The sequence below is a fragment of the Syngnathoides biaculeatus genome, chromosome 1 (genome assembly GCF_019802595.1).
Source record: "Syngnathoides biaculeatus isolate LvHL_M chromosome 1, ASM1980259v1, whole genome shotgun sequence".
NCBI lineage: Eukaryota > Metazoa > Chordata > Actinopteri > Syngnathiformes > Syngnathidae > Syngnathoides > Syngnathoides biaculeatus.
The window spans coordinates 5,323,727-5,345,000 of NC_084640.1; the positions used below are offsets into that span (position 1 = coordinate 5,323,727).

The 21,274-nt window shown below is 41.6% G+C and overlaps 1 protein-coding gene and 1 long non-coding RNA gene across 4 annotated transcripts in view; one reads left to right on the forward strand and one right to left on the reverse strand.

The window, feature by feature from the left end:
- Window positions 1-21,274, forward strand: part of phf14 (PHD finger protein 14) — a 151,466-nt gene that overhangs the window by 49,914 nt on the left and 80,278 nt on the right. For all 3 annotated transcript variants that reach the window (XM_061839130.1, XM_061839213.1, XM_061839304.1), the window contains exon 7: window positions 12,183-12,320. In XM_061839130.1, the coding sequence (XP_061695114.1) occupies window positions 12,183-12,320 (138 nt within the window). The remainder of the gene's footprint in view (window positions 1-12,182; window positions 12,321-21,274) is intronic.
- Window positions 15,703-16,882, reverse strand: LOC133511546 (uncharacterized). The gene is made up of 2 exons (XR_009797966.1): window positions 16,157-16,882; window positions 15,703-16,045 (listed from the first exon to the last, which is right to left on the reverse strand). It is a non-coding gene; the product is annotated as an uncharacterized LOC133511546 (long non-coding RNA).

Genomic DNA, 21,274 nt, shown 5'->3' on the forward strand with positions numbered 1-21,274 from the left:
TATTGCTAACAAAACCAAGACAACTTTAAGTTATAAATTTAAAAGTCCGCCTCCAAATTTATTTCATTTATTTATTTTGATTCATAATCATATCCCCGTCTGTTTTCTTCTTGTAGAATTGAATTATGGCTTGCACAATATTCTTTTGCACTGCATGCTGACAATTGAATGATTCTTCCAAACAGTTTGATGGTGAACATTATTTTGCTAAATGAAATTGAAATACAAGAACTAGCTTTTTGTGCACTTTATTCTGTGCTTTCAGCCATGAATATGGTGTGCTAAGGCAATGATTTCCAACCCATATAGAGCCAAGGCACATATTTTACAATTGAAAAATCCCACGGCACACCAACAAAAGTAAATGTCATCAAAAATGGATAGATGAATTACTGTATGTACTTCCTGGCATCTAATAGAAGAGTTTTTTCTGTTCTGTCTGTCATTATGCCTCACTGGGACATACATTATTTCTTGGAAATAAATGTTTTTTTTCTAGCAATTACATAAAATTGGATAACTTCCCACAGCACACCTGAAGAGCGCTCATGGCACACTAATGTACCCCAGCACACTGTTTGGGAATCACTGTGCTAAGGTGTAACTTTAACATTAGTTAATTAATTAATTGATCAATTACATTGACTGATTGAATTAAAAAATTCAAAGGCATAACTTTTTCTACGTCAGCTTTCTGGTAGTTTGCCACGTAATTGTGAATTAGTCAAACTGACAGCTGACATGCATTCCTGTTGATGGCTAGCAGAACATTGTCGATGAGAATTTGAACTTGCTTTGGGTTCAATTTGTTTACTAGTGTCAGGTTGTTGTTTTTCTTTTTGGCATTCTCCCCCAACGCATCGATCCCAATTTCCAATTTACATCTGCATATCATTCTAATTGCTTTCAAATATGAGTTTATTGGAATGTTATGCTTGAGGTACTCCAGTTTCCATTCTACCTACACATTTCCTTCTGTAAACTCACTTTCTACTTTGGCTGCCAACACATTTTTCAGACCAAACCTTTCTTGCTAGAAAAAGAGAAAATCTCATCCGGTGTCATCACATTTTCTTCTGTTTGCAGGTACTCAGACAGTCATTGCATCTCAAATTAAGAACATAATTTTTTAAAAACTTTTTTAGTTTCACCAGGGTTCACCTTACCAAGGATAAGCATAAGTAGCGTCTCACTCGTCTTTGCTCTATTATGAGCAGACCGCTTTGCTAACCCTACACCGGTGGTGGGTGGCACATAAGGATTGTAAACATCAGTTGATGGGCTGCTTAAGTACATATGTAGTGTGAATCGGATGCAGCCAGTCAACCTTCACTCATTGAATAACATTGCAAAATGGCACAAACTGAATAGGTTCTGCGTTGTCGCTGAGAAACACGGACTTTCAGCTCCCTCCAAAGATTTTCTATTGGGTTAAGGTCTGGAGATTGGCTAGGCCACGCCAGAGCCTTGATATGAGTCTTACGGAGCCATTTGTTGGTTTTCCTGGCTGTGTGCTTCGGGTCATTGTCATGTTGAAAGACCTAGCCACGACCCATCTTCATAATCTCACAATACGTGTCCGCAGTCATCCTCTCCTTAATACAGTGCAGTTGTCCTGTCCCATCTGCAGAAAAACACCCCGAAAGCATGATGCTACCACCCCTGTGCTTCACTGTAGGCATGGTGTTCTTGGGATGGAACTCATCATTCGTCTTCCTCCGAACACGGTTAGTGGAATTATGACCAAAAAGTTCTAATTTGGTCTTATCTGACCACTAAACTCTCTCCCATGACTCCTCTGTATCATCCAAATGGTCATTGGAAAACTCAAGACGGGCCTTGACATGTGCTGGTTTAAGCAGAGGAACCTTCCATCCAAACCATGACATCTTAGTTTATTACCAACAGTCACCTTGGAAACCATTGTCCCATCTCTTTTCAGGTCATTGACCAAGTCCTGTCGTGTAGTCCTGGGTTGATTCCTCACCTTTCTAAGGATCATTCAGATCCCACGAGGTGATATTTTGCATGGGGCTCCACTCTGATTGAGATTGACCATTATGTTTCGCTTCTTCCATTTTCTAATGATTGCTCCAACAGTGGCCCTATTTTCACCAAGCTCCTTGGCAATTTCTCCGTAGCCCTTTCCAGCCGTGTGGAGTTGTACACACAAATAAATCATACATTGTGATTTCTGTATTTTTCTTTTTAGATTCTCTCTCTCACAGTGGACATGCACCTACTATGAAAATTTCAGACCCCTGCATGATTTATAAGTGGGAGAACTTGCAATATAGCAGGGTGTTCAAATACTTTATTTCTTCACTGTAGGTCAAGCAGAATGGAGGGTCTGTATCCCTTTTATGCCAATTTCACTTTGTTACAGTGTTGTTTTAAGATTCAGTTGTGGTTTCTTTGCGTTACAATTAAAATTTATGGAGTTGATCAGTTGAATAGGACAAAGTTGAGAGGGGAGAGATACACAAAAGACAACATTAATTATAAATGTGAGAAAAGTAGATAATTACGTATCCACATATTAATGAGTGTTTGGGGATTGGGCCCAGGGGCCCGTCAAAGATCAAACAGGAGGTCGGGACGCGTCCCACACAGAGACACAGGGTGGTCTGCCGCCCCCACTGATGCGCCCTGCCAACTGGCCACCTGGTGGGGGGTGCAGGGACCCAATACCACTCACCCATCCAATTGTCCACCCAGCCCCCCAAACTCCTTCCAGGAGAACCAGATCTCCCCCCTCCCCATGCCCCCTACCTGCAGGGCCTGCCATGCGTCCAGTTCTCACCTTGGCTGAAGGTGGGAAAATGTTTGTTGGAAAGGAGGGCACCCGACAAGAACTATAGGTGGGGAACCCAAGGAGCAGCCGTGAGTCATGAGCGGCATGCTCCGACGCCAAGCAGTCATCTTGCTTTGGGGGGCCCAGCCTGACCACAACCATGCAACTAAGTGAGAACATACTTGCTCCGTTGTTACTATGACTGTTGGTCCCCAACTAACAGTCATTGGTTGTATGAATGAATTAATGCCTTTGATTGTCATGATACGAAACTGTATAATGAAATTGGAGAGCTTTGCTTGCGTCACTGCATACATTAAAGCAAAATGAATAAAATTAAGAATAAAATGAACCCCGCTGGCGCAGCTGTAAAGCATTGGCCTCACAGTCACTGAGGACCAGAGTTCAATCGCAGCCCCGCCTTTGTGGAGTTTGCATGTTCTTCCTGTGTCTTCCTCTCGCTCTTTTGCCTGGCAACGCCATCCTTGACACCCTTCTACCAATATACTCACTCTCTCACCTTTGGACATGTACAAACCACCGAAGTCTGTTCTCTCGAACCATGTCTCAAAAACATCTAACTTTGGCTGTCCCTCTCATGAACTCATTTCTTATCCTATCCAACCTGCTCACTCCTAGAGAGAACCTCAACATCTTCATTTCTGCCACCTCCAGTTCTGCTCCCAGTTGTCACTTCAATGCCACTGTCTCTAATCCATATATCATGGCCGGCCTTACCACTGTTTTATAAACTTTGTCCTTCAACCGAGTAGAGACCCTTCTGTCACACAACACACCAGACATCTTCTGCCAGCTGTTCCAACCTGCTTGGACCCGTTTCTTCACTTCCTGACCACACTCACCATTGACCTACCACACTCACCATTGACAATCATAGAAAAATATAAGAACACTAATGACTCAACAGTGCAGTGAATGCAGAAAAATCTTTCACTAGTTTGAAATCATGAGTATTATAGGAACCAGAAGATAAAAAATTAACTGCCACCATGGGGATAAAGATGATATCTTGAGTTTAAAATATGAATTCTCCATTTATGTTGCCACACACGTGTAAGACGACTCTGGTAGTGGGTAGGAAGATTAAGAAGGCAAAGGTAGAGCAGAGAATCAGGTGGTGGAAGTTGAGAAAGAAGAATGTTGTGTGGCTTTTCGTAAAGAGGTGAGACACACTCTCGAGAGACAGCAAGAGCTCCCAGAAGACTGGAATACTACTGCCAAGGTTTTCAGAGAGGTATGCAGGAGAGTACTTGGGGTCTCTTCTGGTAGGGAAGGGGAGAAGGAAACTTGGTGGTGGAACCCCAAAATACTGAAAGTCATTCAAGGAAAGAGTTTTGTAAAGAAGCAGTGGAACACGGAGGAGTACATTGAGATGGGATGTAGGGCAGAAGCAGAGGTGGCGAAGGCTAAACAAGAGCCATATGACGACATGTACACTGGATTGGATACGACAGAAGGAGAAAAGGATCTTTACAAGTTGGCCAGACAGAGGGATAGAGATGGGAAGGATGTGCACCAAGTGAAGGTGATTAAGGATAACAATGGAAATATGTTGACTGATACCAGTAGTGTGCTGAGTAGATAGAAAGAGTTCTTTGAGAAGTTAATGAATGAAGAAAATGGGAGAGAAGGAAGAGTAGAAGAGGCAAGGGTGAATGACCAGGAAGTGGCAATGACTAGTAAGGGGGAAGTTAGAAAGGCACTGAACAGAATGAAAAATGGAAAGACAGTTGGTCCTGATGAGATACCAGTGGAGGTATGGAAGCAATTTGGAGAGGTGGCTGTGGAGTTTTTGACCAACTTATTCAATATAAATTTAGCGGGAGAGAAGATGCCAGAAGAACGGAGGAAAAGTGTACTATTCCTATTTTTAAGAACAAAGGCGTTGTTCAGAACGGTGGAAAAGACAGAGGAAGAAAGATGAGCCACACAATGAAGTGGGAAAGAGTAGTGGAGGCTAGACTCAGGTCAGAAGCAATTACAGTGGTCCCTTGGTTCTCGAACACAATCCATTCCAGAAGGCTTGGTTAACAACCAATGGAAAATGAAATAATACGTTCCAAGCCTAAAAAATGTTTTTTTAAGTGATTTTTTTTTTTAGCTTTTCCTGATAATAAACATCATAGTAGAAATTCATGTATAGTTTAAATACTTTATATAATTAAATAATTTAAGAAATATATTTATCTTTTGCTTAAAATGTATGCTTAGCCTAGTAGAGTATGCTGGGCTGGGAGTGCATTGCTATATCTGTATTGACTCGGCCCCCAGCCTTTTTTTTATTAACAAAAGTGCAGAATAACTTTAAACAACTAATAATGAGGTGGAAGAAAAACCAAATTGTTTATTTGCACAGAAGGTACGTAACGTGTAAAAAAAAAAACAAAACAAAACAAAAAAAAAACAAACTTGCAACTAGAGGTGTGGTTAATGGAACAAAAAAAAGCAAAGCAAAAAAACAGTTATCGGTCAGGTGATTCGACCCTTTTTCACAAAAAACAAATCTGTTTGTTTCTGCCATCTTTTAAGGAGTTTTCTGAAGTGGCTCATAACAACATTAAAATTTTACAGTGCTTTGTAATATTCAGGTTTATTCGGATGATGAAGTTCTACAAAATTCTGAATTATTAGCGCAGGTAGCTTTAATATCGGGACTTGAGACATCCTTCCTGCCTTCAGCCTCATCAGACAGTTGTGCGGTAGTGCGCGTTACGTCTTTTCCGTTTTTTTCGGGGGTACGTTTGAAAGCACAATAACAATACGTCGTGGGTCAGCTAGTCGGGATGTCGAAAACCGATTTGTACGAAAACCAAGACGTTCGAAAACCAAGGTACCACTATATATGTGAGCAACAGTATGGTTTCATGCCTAGAAAGAGTACCACAGATGCATTATTTGCCCTGAGGATGCTCGTGGAAAAGTACAGTCAAGGTTAGAAGGAGCTACATTGTGATTTTGTAGACCTAGAGAAAACCTATGGCAGAGTACCAAGAGAGGAACTGTGGTACTGCATGCGCAAGTCTGGTGTGACGGACAAATATGTTAGAATAACACAGGACATGTATGAGGAAAGCAGAACAGTGGTGAGATTTGCTGTAGGTGTGTCAGAAGAATTTAAGGTGGAGGTGGGACTGCATCAGGGATCCACTCAGAGCCCCTTCCTGTTTGGGGTAGTAATAGACAGGCTGACAGATGAGGTTTGACTGGTATCCCCTTGGACCATGATGTTCACAGATGATATTGTGATCTCCAGTGAAAGGAGGGATTCGGTGGAGGAACAATTAGAAAGATGGAGGCACGCGCTGGAAAGGAGAGGAATGATGATTAGCAGAAGTAAAACAGAGTGTATTTGCATGAATGAGAGGTGGGGGAAGAGTGAAGCTCCAGGGAGACGAATACGTCAAATACTTGGGGTCAACAATACAGAGCAATGGAGAGTGTGGTAAGGAAGTGAAGAAATGGGTCGAAGCGGGGTGGAACAGTTGGTGGAAGGTGTCTGGTGTTCTATGTGACAGAAAAGTCTCTGGTAGGATGAAGGGCAAAGTCTATCAAATAGTGGTGAGGCCGGCCATGATGTACGGATTAGAAACTGTGGCATTGAAGAAAAAACAGGAAGCAGAACTTGAGGTAGCAGAAATGAAGATGTTGAGGTTCTCGCTCGGAGTGAGCAGGTTGGATGGAATTAGAAATGAGCTCATTAGAGGGACAGCTAAAGTTGGATCTTTTGGAGACAATGTTCGAGAGAGCAGACTTCGATGGTTTGGACATGTCCAAAGGGAAGAGAGTGTGTATATTGGTAGAAGGGTGCTGAGGATGGAGCTGCCAGGCAAAAGAACGAGAGGAAGACCAAAGAGAAGGTTGATGGATGTGGTGAGGGAGGACATGAAGACTGTGTGTGTTAGAGAAAAAGATGCTCGAGATAGGCTAAGATGGAAAAAGATGACACGCTGTGGCGACCTAATCGGGCCAAGCCGAAAGGAAAAGAAGAAGATGTTGCTCCATACCCAATTAATATTATTGCAGTTAATTACAATGAAGATTAACTAGTTTTTCCCATTTCACAAATCACCTGAATAGTGATGACATGATCAATTGACTCCTCCGTACAGGGCACGTAACCACGCCTCCTGAAGTTACGTCACCCCACGTGCACTAACCTCAGACAAACAATTAGCAAAAATGGCGGCGCAGGAAGAAAAGACTAGAGCGAAATTGCCCGATTTACCGGCTGATTTCTCACTCGCATTCTTAGCTAACAGTAAAATATCATTGAAAAGCAGACAGCAGGGCTTCAAGTATTTCAGCGAGGGGTGTTTCAATGGTATTTACATGCATATCGACGGAGAAACCATTGATATTAGCGTGAGATCTTTCCGGAGTCAGAGGAAGACCGAGAAGCCACATAATATAATATATTATAACCCAAAGACGAATTCGTCATTGACAGTTTCCTATTTTCGTGTTACCTATCACACTTGTGTGCAGAATCTGTATGTGTATCTGTATAGCCGTTTGTGAACCGCCGTATGAAGGAAAAGAAGGCGAGGCTTGATTTACGAGTTGTTTCTCTCGTTTTCTTTGTGTAACATCACACCCTCCCCTCAATAATTATTCTTGAATTAGTGCCGAACCTACGTAAGTCCCAACCGATTACGACAATCACTACTTTATAGTGTCCTCAAACATCCTTCCTTCAGTCTTGGTGTCTCGGTGCACGTCGAAGGCTTTTAGGACTCGCTAGTCCGGTTTAGCTTTGCTCGGTAGCCGCCGAACAGAGAGACATTTGTGCAGTCAGATCATTGCAAAATATCGCTCAACACAGATCAAGTGTGTCAATCATTCACACGTAGCTATGTTATGCAAGCGAAGAACTGCTAATTCATTTATATGAAACATGTATTGAAAATCAAATATAGGGCATACCTTCGTGCAAACATATCTGTTCCGGTTGATTTTAGATGGATTCAGTTGATCATACGATCTTCCACAAATTTTGATCCGCCGAAGACATTTTTCGTACTCTGTCTTCTGTTCCGGTTGATTTTAGATGGATTCAGTTGATCATGCCGTCTTCCACAAAGTTTGATCCATCGAAGACATTTTTGGTACTGTGTCTTCGGTTTTGTAAAGGGTACGAATTGAACTCCACCAACTAGCCTTTCAGGATACCTGTCGTCACTATTACAAAGTCTGTGACGACACCTCTTAACCATATTTATTGTTAAAGAACCCAAATATGCGATAAAACGCTAACAAAAGCTATACTGGACCATGCAACGTTGTCAGAGGTAATGGCGTACGCCAACATTTATGCAGATCTCTGGCCTCTGATTGGTCAGCGACGCGGATGACGCAATTTCTACGGAGAATTGTTGCTGGTGGCTTTATTGGTAGCAGTGGCTCACTGCTTGTCGTACTTTTGCTGGTAACAGAGACTGACAGGCTGTATTGACTTTAATTACATTGTTTTGCTTTCCACATTATTCCTTTGTGGGACTTCTTCAAATGAATACTTAAGGGTGTCAGCTTTCTGTGGTGTGTTCGCTACACCTGACTGGGGAATACCTCTTGGAATGATCAAGGGAGGAACAAAGTTACGGCAAGCAAAAATCCAAACATGCAACAGAAGATCAGCAATATGTCAGTTGTTTGTTTCCCTAGAAACATAATAAGGCCTGGCAAAGCCAAATGACACACTTCCGTTTTTTTTTTTTTTATTCCTTAAAGCGAGGGCAGCTAAGTAGGCATCTACATTTTGCTACAGGGGAAGCCAGCTTAGGATGCACAGCTTCTGTTCACTCCTCCAACTTGTAAATGGAAGTGGATCAGGAAAAGGACCTTTCTGATTGGCTGTTGTTCTGCATACTCCTATCATGTTACAGCTATGAAATATGCATACAGCTGATCTTTGTGATCAAGCACTAAGAATTCCACACACTTTCCTGGGATGAGATGCCCTGCTTCAATGCTACTACATAATACTACAACATTAAGGAAGAGACCGAGCAAAAATCGCATCTGTGGCAGAGGTCCAAGGCAGAAACCACCGCTGATTAAAAAAAAAAACACAAACATAAAGGCTCTTCTCATTTTTGGAAAAAAAATCAAATCAAAACATCTGAATGATTCCCTGCACATTTGGGAGAAATTTATTTGGACTGACTGCAGTTTAGATGGTGTCTCTCTCGGTACATCTGCATTTCACACGTTACATCTGAATTTCAGTTAAACAACATGATACCAACAGTCAAATGGCAGTGGTGGTAATGTGGTCTCGGGCTGCTTTTCTTCAGGACCTGGAAAACTTGCTGTGATTGATGGAACCTTGAAAACTGCTCTTTTACAAAAAGAGAATGTGGCTTCAGTTTGTGACCTAATGTTGAGACGCATTTGCGTTCTCCAGCAGTGTAATGATCCAAAACACATCAGCAAGCCAACATTTGGCCTAGTCAAAGTCCAGACTTGAATCCGATTGAAATGCAGTTGTATGACTTTTAAAAAGTTCTTCATGCTGGACAACCCTATTTTTTTTTGCTGAATTTAAAACAATTATCAAAAGAAGATTGGGTCAAATTATCTCCACAGAGATGTGAAAGAGTCATTGTCAGTTATGGAAAATACTTGATTTCAGTTGTTGCTGCTGAGGATGGTTCAACCAATTATGAGATTTAGGAGGCGATTACTTTTTCTCACATGGCCAGGTAAATGAATAGAATTTTTTTCTCGTAATAAATGGGATCATCATTTAAAACCAGCATTTTAAGGACACTTGGGTTCTATTTGTCTCATATTTAGATTTGTTTGATGGTCTTAAACATTTAAGTGGGGACACAATGAAAGAATGAAACAATTTGAGAAGGGGATCAATAATTTTACACGACACTGTATGTCTACTGAGAGAATCCTGTGGTAACCCTGTGGAATCTTAAAGATACCACCCACCCTAGACACTCAATTTTCCTCCTTTCAAAACGCCACAGGACATTAAAATGTAGCTTCTACTACCAAGCTGTGAAATGCGTCTGGACTCCCCAACCCTCCCCTCCCATTATAAAACTAATCACAGGGACCCCCCCTCCTCTCTTTACAAATGTGTGCACTATGATAATGATCTGTACAAGATCAGTTGCTAATTTACTAGGCTTAAAAAAAATTACAGTGTCATTAATTAAAATAGTACAGACACGGTGCCAGGCTTAAAAAAATTAAAGTGTCATTAATTAAAATAGTACAGACACGGTGCCAATCATCTCATTTTCATCACAAAGTTGCTCACACAAAGCTGTCATATACAGTTGCACACTCTCATTTGCACAATGGAAATGTCCTCGTTTTCTGCTGCTGACGTCAGCAGGGTCGCACAAGGTTAGACCTAAATGAAGGGTTAGTCTGGCAGAAGATCATCAGTGTCATCAGAAACTATGCCTAAAATGGCTGCTGTATTTTTTTTTTTTGGGGGGGGGGTCTGTAGACATTGTTTTAAAATCCAAAGATATGGAATAATTCCCAATTTTCACAGGATTTGAAAGGTCCTTTAAATATAATTTAAAGGGCTCCTGTCATGAAATACATGATTTTTAGTATGTTATTCATGAAAAAATGTCATCCAATATGGGCCCATGCGTTTTTTCACCACAAAACGTGATTTTGACATGCACAACTCCCGCCATGAAAATCCTCTCGAGGAATTTGTTTTCAAGAAGAAGCAGGAAGTGACGTAAAGGACAGCGGCGCCCCCAAGTGGACTCGTTTGTTTCCATTAGTTTTACCTCCGTGAAGGTAGCTTGTTGTTCCTTCGTGTTTGCCAAAATGCCGGCTCATTGCATTGCTGGACATTGCTTGAACACTCGGGAGAATGGATATAGAACTTCATAAGTTTGCAAGAGACCTGGTTCGTTGTGAAAAATGGATTCCACGGGTGTGGAGGACAAGAGCTTCGTGGGTGCCAAATTACAGGTAGGTGTGTATACAGCTAAAAAAAATAATAGTTTGGGGCGGACCACGTTATCGGTCTCTCATCATGTAACAAAAGAAATATGTACATACGAAATATGTCGATGTAGACGGCGGCGAATCTGAAGAACCCAGCCGAGAATGCCTCACTCAGCCGCATGAGCACAGTAATGCGCCCCGGCTCAATGGTGTTCATCGAGTACTGCGGCGGCTATGAACATTCCCTTAAAAGCAGCACGGCTCGGCTCCATTATATGCCACCACGGCGCCAAAAATCAGCCACACCAGCTGAAGTGCTGCGTTCGCCGTTAACGGCTTCTGCGAAGGCTGCGCGTCGGGCTTTGCGGACGGGGGCGGCTCTGAAGAACCCGGCGGAGAAGGCCTCACTCAGCCGCGTGCGCAAAGTAATGCACCCCGGCTCGACGGTGTTCATCAAGTACTGCGGCGACTTTGAACATCCTCCTAAAAGCAGCACCGCTCGGCTCCGTCATAAGCCACACCAGCCGGCTGCGATGAGCCACGATGGGTCATCTCCACCGCGGAAGTGGATCGGACGGGAATGCGGTTTGGCCGTGATTGCATATGATCTGAATATGGCTCGAAACAATAGTGTAATATTCCCCCCGGTAACTTCACTCGCTTGTGTGGTGTTCTCCTTTTCGAAAAGAGCTTCCGTGTCAGTAGGGGCGCTTTTGTCTCCCATAGTTAGGGTGCACCGTGTGTTTTCATTGGCGAATGTCCGGGTGATGTCACGGACGGAGGATGCAGCCAATATGGCGACCACTTGGATATCGTAGAATGACACTTCTGCAACTTTGCGCATGGATGACGCACTCTCCTCTCACATTTATTTTTTCGTATAGACATTGAAATGAATAATGTTATGTATTTTTCATTCCAATATCTATTTTAGAATGTTTATAGGGATGACACTTGGGCTTTAAGTTCTGTGATCTAACCTCAGGCAGTTAATGATTCAAATGTCCTATTCCAAAATGAGCACCCATTAGTGAGTTTCCAATGCTTTTCTTCATTTGAAGAGTGGGTGGGTTCAAAAAAAAGGTTCTCTGCACCGAGTTATTTACCACATCCAGATGTAAATACCATTAAATAAAAGTTGGAAATCTGAACTTTTCTCATATTCTCTTTTGATCTGAAACTTAAACATCTTCAATTTACAACAAAATAATAAATAAAATAACATGTCTAGAATAGCCAGGACCTATAAATTACAGGATCCTAGAAGTCAATTCATTCACTTATGTACATTTGCAGAAAATATAAGGCTCACATTCAATATCCTTGAAATTATTTTATTTTGTAGATTCCCTCTTGGACAAACCTAAACAGGGTAAGATTTGAGTGGGCATTATGTTTGGTTGAATGCATTCAAATGCAAGTGTCATTTTTTTAGGAATGCAGTTTCTGTGAAGATAATCGCTTTGCCAGGACTGGTGTGTGCATCAGCTGTGATGCAGGAATGTGTCGGTCCTACTTCCATGTCACTTGTGCACAAAAAGAGGGGCTCCTTTCAGAAGCTGCTGCAGAAGAGGTAGGGAAAGCATATAAAAAAAAAAACACCAGAAGTTGTATTCTCAATCCAAAATAATAATGAGAAAAAAGACCAAAAGCAAGGTGGAACTGCAAAATTTGGAAATAAATTAATGAAACATTTTAGTAATCTAGACATAACTTGACTTGTTTCAGGGTTAAAATGTTGCCATTCTCTTATATGATCTGTAGAATTCAGTTCATATTTAGAACAGCATAATTACGCTGTTACCTTCTTATCTGGAAACCAATTATAAAAAACTAAACCACTGAACAGAAAATCACATCTTCATCCTCTTTGCAGTCAACACTATGGACATGCACACACACTAAGACAAAGCCAGACCTGGGCATTTCGTGGGCCACTTCCGGTCTGCGTGAGGCCAATCATAATTTGGGAAATACATGTTTGCCATGCCTGCAATGCAGCTATGTTGCTTTTATTTTGAAAAGCGTTACGTTTGCATTTATTTCTCATTTTTACTTCTCTACAGAAGTCAAGTCATTTCTGGTACAGAGGTCGCTGTGTTAAACGACTATAATTTGAACTATAATGACCAAGCAGAATAAATATACAATATCTGTCTGATGAAGAGCGCACAAGGGAGTCTGATGCGTTACTAACAAAACTGCGAAGCCAACTTGGATTTTTTGGTTTGGTTTTCAAAGCATCACAGACCCAGAGATGCAGCCGTCAGGACTAGTTATGTCGTTTTTTTTTTGTAAAATCATCCAAAACAGTAAGCCGTTTTCTGACAGTTTAATAATGAGTGCTTGTTGGGCTGTGTTGAATGTGATATGCCTGGAGAAAAGGTGAGCAATTAAGGATATGCCAATCTCCTGACTCACTGTAATGAGGCAGGTTTACGACATCCCTAGAAATTTGGTGTGTCAGCTGAACAACAGAAGTGTTTTTCTCTGGCATTGGATGAGAGCTGTGATGTACGTAAGTCTGCCTAGCTGCTCATCTTCGTACGTGGGATTACAGCAGACTTTCAAATCATGTAGGAGCTAGCACTCCCTTGCAATCAATGAAAGGGACCACCACTAGGAGTGACTTATTCACAGAGGTAACTGCACGTTTTGACAAGTTAGAACTGAAAATGGTGCAATGAGTCTCTCTAAAGCTGTCTATTTCCTGTGTATACTTGCGTACTTAATTGTTCAAAAATATATATTTACGTACTGTATGATAAATAGTCTTTTTACATCTGTTTATGCCACTGAGGGATAGTGACAAACTAAATGGTCTTTTATTTGATTTCAGTAAATACATATAGCAATTAATATATCTACTTTTTGTGTTTTTTTGTGTACCATGAGATTTTTAAATACTAAAATATGTTCCTTGCTTCCATAAATGTTGGAAATCAATACTGTGTTCAGATTCTTTCCACTTGAACAACAACAACAAGCAGCCATGAGCGGTAACAGTAAATTACTTGGCTACATAACTTTTTGTTGATGGCTTCCGAGCTCTATCCCATTAAAAGTATATGAACATACCTCAAGCAAGCCTGTCCTGAGCACCGGTGACCACCAGCACATGTTTTTTCCAAAATTTTCATCTTATAATACAGTCGGCGCGATCCACTCGTGTTGTTATCCCCATGGTAACGATTGTAATCATGTCACATTTGATTTGACAACGTAAAGCCTCCTGATCATAAAAACATGGGATGTGGTGGTCTCAGAATACTAGATAATATTGCAATAGTCTGACAGTGCACTCGTGAAAGGGCAAATTTGTCTTTTAGTCTGATCCGCGCTTCACGTATTGTCTCTCACCTGTCTTCTCTGTCCCATGCTGCCCCCATCTTTTTTTAGTAACTTTATTGGCCATCAGATATTTACAGGACTCTTTCAAAAAATGTTGTAAATACTATTATATGTAAATAAGTAAACTAGCGTTTGGATTCAGATATACTGTCTACAATAGCGAATAGGAGTAAATGTCTTTATTGCAGCTGATCAAAAACATTAATGATGGGATTGGTGAATTATGACATCAAAACCGATCAGCCGATCAGAAAAACAGGCCAATTGTCGGCCAATCAGGCCGATAAAATTGGTATAAAGGCCAATAATTATTAGGTCTGTCCCAATCAACTATGTGGTATGTCATATTTGCAAGATTTCCTCAATATTTACAGATTTACAAGATTGGTAGGTTAGCAGCCTGCATGCTTAGCCTTCCTGCTGCCTGGTTAGCCTGGCCATTTTTGGTCACTTCTTGAAGTAGCATAGATGCAAATAGCATTGTCTTTTCTATACTCTACACTACTTGTACAATTCTTAAAATCCGGTCGGATGTTGGCTCATCACGATACGTATATATATATATATATATATATATATATATATATATATATATATATATTTCCTTTTGGCTTGTCCCGTTAGGATTTAGGTTAATTTAATACTTAGTCTTAAAAATATTAAAATGTAGTTTGGATTCTTTTTGGTTTTGTGTGTGTGTTGGTCTTTATGGTGACACATGTTTTCCTGACAAAATCAAATTATTGATGACAGAATATTTAGAATGCTCCTGAAAGATGATAATACAGCATGACATGTCAAAAAGTAACAAAATCATCCCGAGGGCCACAGATAACGGAGTCCCTCAAAAGACAGGATTCATCTCAAATGGTAACTGCATAAGATTCAAGGTTTATACAATTCAAATAAAATTCACAAGTTATTAAATGAAAAAACAGTTGTTTCACTTTTTGATCAGTCAAGGTCCAATTTGTGAGATATCACACAAATGAAGTAAACTCCTTTACAAGATTGTAATGTTACAATATTCTTTAATTCAGTTCATTTCTCTTTTATTATTAATGAATGTAGAGACTTGATCTGTGTTGCTGCCCAGTGCAGGGGCAAATATTTTTTAATGGGCCTGCCCAACCAAATCTAAACTACAGTGGTACCTCTACTTATGAAATTCTCTACTAACAAAAGATTCCGGTTACGAAAAGCCTCCCCCGGAAAGTATTTGTCTCTGGTTACGAAAGAAATTCAGGATACGAAAGGAGAGAAATGGCGCTGGATTCAACTGAACGTAAACATGCTGTACTGCATCTTGGTTTGAAAGCAACAGAATAAAGTTGCTCTCCCATTGGCCACCGTTGGAGCACTCTCCTGGCATCACATCGGCAATGTTAAACCGTGATGCACATCCTGTCTCTTAGTTTATGTGGTGCAATAGAGCAGCTCCTCCTATTATCTACCATGTAATAATCTCCTGGGATCACATTCCTCTATTGGCTAGGAGCGCGTCAACCTTTTTTTGGGAGGCGTCAGTCGTTACCCGTGATGAACTTATTGTATGTTTGTCACTGAATCCATTGTCATATGGTGACGCACACTCACACTGTACAACTTGTTTGCGGATTTATTCATCTTTTTTCAGGCCAGTGAGAAGAAAACGAGAGTTGTTTTTTTTTCAATCAAAACAAAATGAGAAATCGTCCAGAAACATGAAAAAAACATGCGTGCATGTGGCTTCATCGTGCTGCTGCTGCTCAACAGGATTTTGAGAGGTTCGAAGTGGAGGTTGAACCTGAAGTTGAGGGAATTGTTTCACTGGGAAAGGCTGAGGACATCGCCGAGTTGGTTCAGGAGAACATCAAGGATCTTTCGATGGAGGAACGATAGGAGCTGGAGGCGATGCATCACACAGCAATGAAGGAACAGTTTGGTGCGAAGAGGAGGAGCTATCCACTATTCCGTCAGCCAGAATAAAAAAAGTGTTGACAAAATTCCATGACATATCCGAGATGTTAATCTTTCATTCTGTCTCTTTGTATGTGTGGCGCAATAGAGCAGCCTCACCGATGGCTAGCATGTACCATCTTCCTGACATCACGTCCCTCCGTTGGCTCAGAGCTACGCCAATCTTTTTTTTTTGGTGGGGGGAAGTCAATCTTTACCCGTGACGCACTTCCTGTATGTTCGTCACTGTTCGCCATTCTCATTCGCTCGACAACTTCTTCTCAGATTCATTCATCTTTTTTCACCATGGGCCCCAAGAAGTTGATGGCCAGTGCCATCATGCTGCTGCCATGCGGCCTTATGCTGTTGCTGCTTGATTTGAGGAGTTCGAAGGGGAGATTAAACCTGAAGCAGAGGAAATTATTTTGCTGGGAAAGGCTAAGGAGGACATCGACGAGTTGGTTCCCCACGAGGATCTTTCGTTGGAGAAGTGAGGACATCGATGAATTGGTTCACCGGAAGGATCTTGTATTAACTTGGAAAATGTGTGAACTAGTCGGGCGATGGCTCACTTGCATGACATTTTCCTTGCACATGTCTGCAAGATGATTAAAAGCTGTCAAAGACATCAAATATCCTTTGATTGGTACTTCAAGAAACATTGAAAGTTAATGTGAGTTTGTTTTGAATTCATATTTTATGGAATTTATTAATTTTAGTGGAATTAAGTTGTGTGCGTGCCTCTGCCTCTGAAGTCGCCACGAGGCCTTTTTGCTTGGCATGCACTCGACGAAAAATTGAACATCATTTTGTATTATTCTTTACATAATGTACACGTTGCTTATTTTTAAGGTAAATGAACATAATTTTGTGTTATTCTTTACCTTATGTACACTTTGCTTATTATTAGTGGGGGGGGGGATTGGGGTTGGGGCTTGGAATGGATGAGGCTATTTACTTTTTAAAATCCATTTCTACTTTGGAATTACGGATTAATTCGTCAATCGAGGCACCACTGTATTTGCCCCATCATCTTTAATTGAAAGCTATGATGTGGAAATGTGTTAATAGATAAATAAGTACATCCATGCATATAGCCATTTTCTGTACCGCTTGTTCTTACTCGGGTTGCTGGCGTGCTAGCACATATCGTAGCTATATTTGGACGAGAGCCGGGGTACACCCTGGGCTCTCTGGTGATGTATACTTATGAAAGACAAAATGAGGGGAAAAAACTCTTGAAAATTCCATTGTGTGATTTAATTTAGAATTAGCAAATTATGATGGAAAATATTTATTTGGTCAATTTAAATTCCTCTCAATCCTTTTTTTGTTTCCGAGTGGCTACGGAAAGTATTCAGACGTCTTACATTTTTCACCGTTATATTGCAGCCATTTGCTAAAACCATCTAGGTTCATTTTTCTTCTTAATTAATGTACATACAGCATCCCGTATTGACAAAAAACAGAATTGTTGAAATTTCAGCAGATTTACTAAAACAGAAAAACTTAAATATCACACAGCTTTAAGTATTGAGACAGTTTGCTCAGTATTTAGTAAAAGCATCCTTTTGAAGTAATAATACGGTGCCCTGGAAGTGTAAAACAATGTAACAGATTGTGAAACACTTCAACATTTCAGAAAACAAAAAAACAAAACGGCCCATGTTGGCGCAACCGGCCCTGCCTGTGTGGAATTGCATGCTCTCCCTCTGCCTGCATGGATTTGCACCCCGGTTTCCTCCCACATTCCCAATATGTGCATTAATTTGAGACTCTATATTGCCTTTAACTGTGATTGTGAGTGCAACTCTTGACTGTCCTTATGTGCCCTGCAACTGGCTGGCAACCAGTTCAGGGTGTACCCCGCCTCCATCCTGATGATACCCAGGATAGGCTACATCACTCCCATGACCCTCATGAGGATAAGGGGCTCAGAAAATCAATGGATCGATACAAACAAAAGCAGAAACCCTTTAAACAAGACATAGCAATTTACAACTGCAGAAACACGGAAAGGGAGCAAGCCATTTTACAGACATGCTTTGAAATCCTTGCCCTGTCTCGATAAGACCCCCCACCCCCCCCACTCCCCGTCAAGCAGGTCTAACCTCTGTGCACTGTGCAAGCAATCATATTGAAATGGAAGGAGTATCAGACCACTGCAAATATACCAAGACCCAGCTATCTGTCTAAACTTTCACCTCGAACAAGGAGAAAACTGATCAGAGATGCAGCCAAGAGGCCCATGATGACTCCGGATGAAATGGCGAGATCTACAGCTGAGGTGGGAGAGTCTGTCCGTAGGACAACAATCAGTCGTACACTGTACAAATCTGGCATTTATGGAAGAGTGGCAAGAAGAAAGCCCTTTCTCAAAGAGATCCATAAAAAGTCTCATTTAACGTTTGCCACAAGCCACCTGGGAGACAAACCAAACATGTGGAAGAAGGTTCTCTCGTCATATGAAACTTTTTGGCCACAATTCAAAACGATATGTTTAGCGTAAAAGCAACACAGCTCATCAACCTGAACACACCATCCCCACTGTCAAACATGTTTGTGGCAGCCTCATGGTTTGGGCCTGCTTTTCTTTAGCGTGGACAGGGAAGATGGTTAAAGTTGATGGGAAGATGCCAAAAACCGGACCATTCTGAAAGAAAACCTTTTGGAGCCTGCAAAAGACCTGAGACTGGGATGGAGATTTATCTTCCAACAGGACAATGATCCAAAACATAAAGACAAATATACAATGGAATTGTTCACGAATAAATGTATCCAGGTGTGAGAATGGCCAAGTCAAAGTCCAGACCTGAATCCAATCGAGAATCTGTGGGCAGAGCTGAAGACCGCTGTTCACAAATATTTTCCATCCAACCTCACTGAGCTCGAGCTGTTTCGCAAGCAAGAATGGGCAAGAATTTCAGTCCCTCAATGTGCAAAACTGATAGAGACAAACCCCAAGCGACTTCCAGATGTAATTGCAGCAAAAGGTGGCACTACCAAGTATTAATGCAAGGGGGCTGAATAATATTGCACGCCCCACTTTTCAGGTTTTTATCTGTTAAAAAAATTTAAACTATCCAATACATTTTGTTCCACTTCATATGGCGATAGGTTGAAAAGTTCAAGTGGACTAAATACTTTCACAAGTCACTGTGTGTATATCAATTGAGAAAAGATTATTTTCAATTTTGGCCTGATTACTCTGGCAAAGAAGCAGTTTCTTGTTCATGCCTGTTGGTCATGCATCTGCACCCATCGGCTCGAATCATGACTCGCCTGCAACAATACAGTGTCAATGTAGAGCTGTCCAGGATATCCATCCATTTTTTGGCTGCTTATCCTCACAAGGGTCACTGCGAGTACTGAAGCCTATCCCAGCTGCCAACGGGCAGGAGGCAGGGTACAGACTGAACTTGTTGCCAGCCAATCACAGGGCACATCAAGACAAACAGCCAGCCAGTGTCCAATTAATGATTACTAGTAATAATTAATGTCCTATGTGTGTGTGTGTGTGTGGGGGGGGGGGGGGGCATCACGGCTGACTCTCAGCGGGCGCCCAACAGCTCCGCGGACATCATGAGACCCCACGGCTCCTCGTGGATTTTTATCGAGAGTACCAAGTGACGCGGTTGGTGTTGAGAGAGGAAGCAGAAATGGGGCTGCCGCGCAGGTCCGCTAGCCAGGCTGTGAAAACCACCTCTCCCAAGCATCTTTCTCCTAAATGCCAGATCCATCGTGAGCAAAATGTGCAAGTGGAGTACTTGCGAAGGTAGTCATAGCCTTTGCTTTTGACCTTGCCCTGGTATTCACAAAAATCTCCCTGCCTCAAATCAGATGTCACAATCCCCATCCTCAAACAGCATGCTGTGAACTGTCTAAATGACGACAGAGCTATTGCTCTCACCCCTATTGTCACAAAATGCATGGAGAGACTCGTACTAAGGCACATAAAAACTACATTACACTTGACCTTTGACCCCTTTCAGTTCGCCTACAGGGAAAAGAGGTCAACGGAGACTGCCATCACCATCACTCTCCAGTCACCGCTGGAACATCTCGAACAAAAGAACTCATACGTCCGGATGCTCTTCATTGATTACACCTCTGCATTCATTACCATTATACCACCCATTTTGATGAGGAAACTGCACATTTGATTGTGGGATTAGTCACTGCTAGAGGAAAAATGCTCTTACCTGAATTCCAATAATTGATAATTTATATAAATATACTGGTTTGAACCAAATTTATCTTAAACTGAAAAGTAAGGATCAAAGAGGCATGGTCTGGCTGCTGGTTTGAGCTTGTCTGTGAAAACACTCATTTTTGCCTCCTCCAGGGTTCATCAGGGGTAAAGCCACACTTTTCATCTCTTACTCTTTTCCTGCTCTGTTGGCTTCCTCTCTTCTTGCTCTTTGTTGGTGCTCCTTGTTTTTGGTCATCTGAGGTGTCCCCGGACATTCCCGATCAAGCGTAATGGTCTCACACTCACCGAGGTGACACAGACCCATTAAAGAGCAGCCTCAACAAAAGAGCATATTTGCCTGCACTTGAAACAGACAGAAACAGGTACCACGCGCTCGCTCCAAACCTCCTGTGGGCACCTGTCCTTGAGCTAAACCTGATAAATGTTTGTAGGATTACTAAAAGTACAGATTGGTGCATATTTGGGTTAAATTAAAGAGAACAGTGACTCCTAATACGTGTCTGGCCATCTCACACTCACTGACCCCTTCCATTCAGCTTCCTAAGACAATGTTCGTATGTCCTCGTTTGCGTTGTGTATTGTCTTGTCTCTTGTTGTAGAGTTCCCTTTCAGCTCATATTAATTCTTCTTTTCCTTTCGGCTTGTCCTATTAGGGGTCGCCACAGCGTATCATCTTTTTCCATCTAAGCCTATCTCGTGCATCTAACTCTCTAACACCCACTGTTCTCATGTCCTCCCTCAAAACATCCATCAAGCTTTTCTTTGGTCTTCCTCTCGCTCTTTTGCCTGGCAGCTCCATCCTCAGCACCCTTCTACAAGAGCACAACATTCTTCCTTTCTCAGCTTCCACCACATGGTTCTCTGTTCAACCTTTGTCTTCTTAATCTTCCTACACACCACCAGAGTCATTCTACACACCACCATCCTATGCTGTCGAGCTTCACTCTCCCCTACCACTACTTTACAGTCAGTAATCTCCTTCAGATTACATCATCTGCACAAAATATAATCCACCTGTGTGCTTC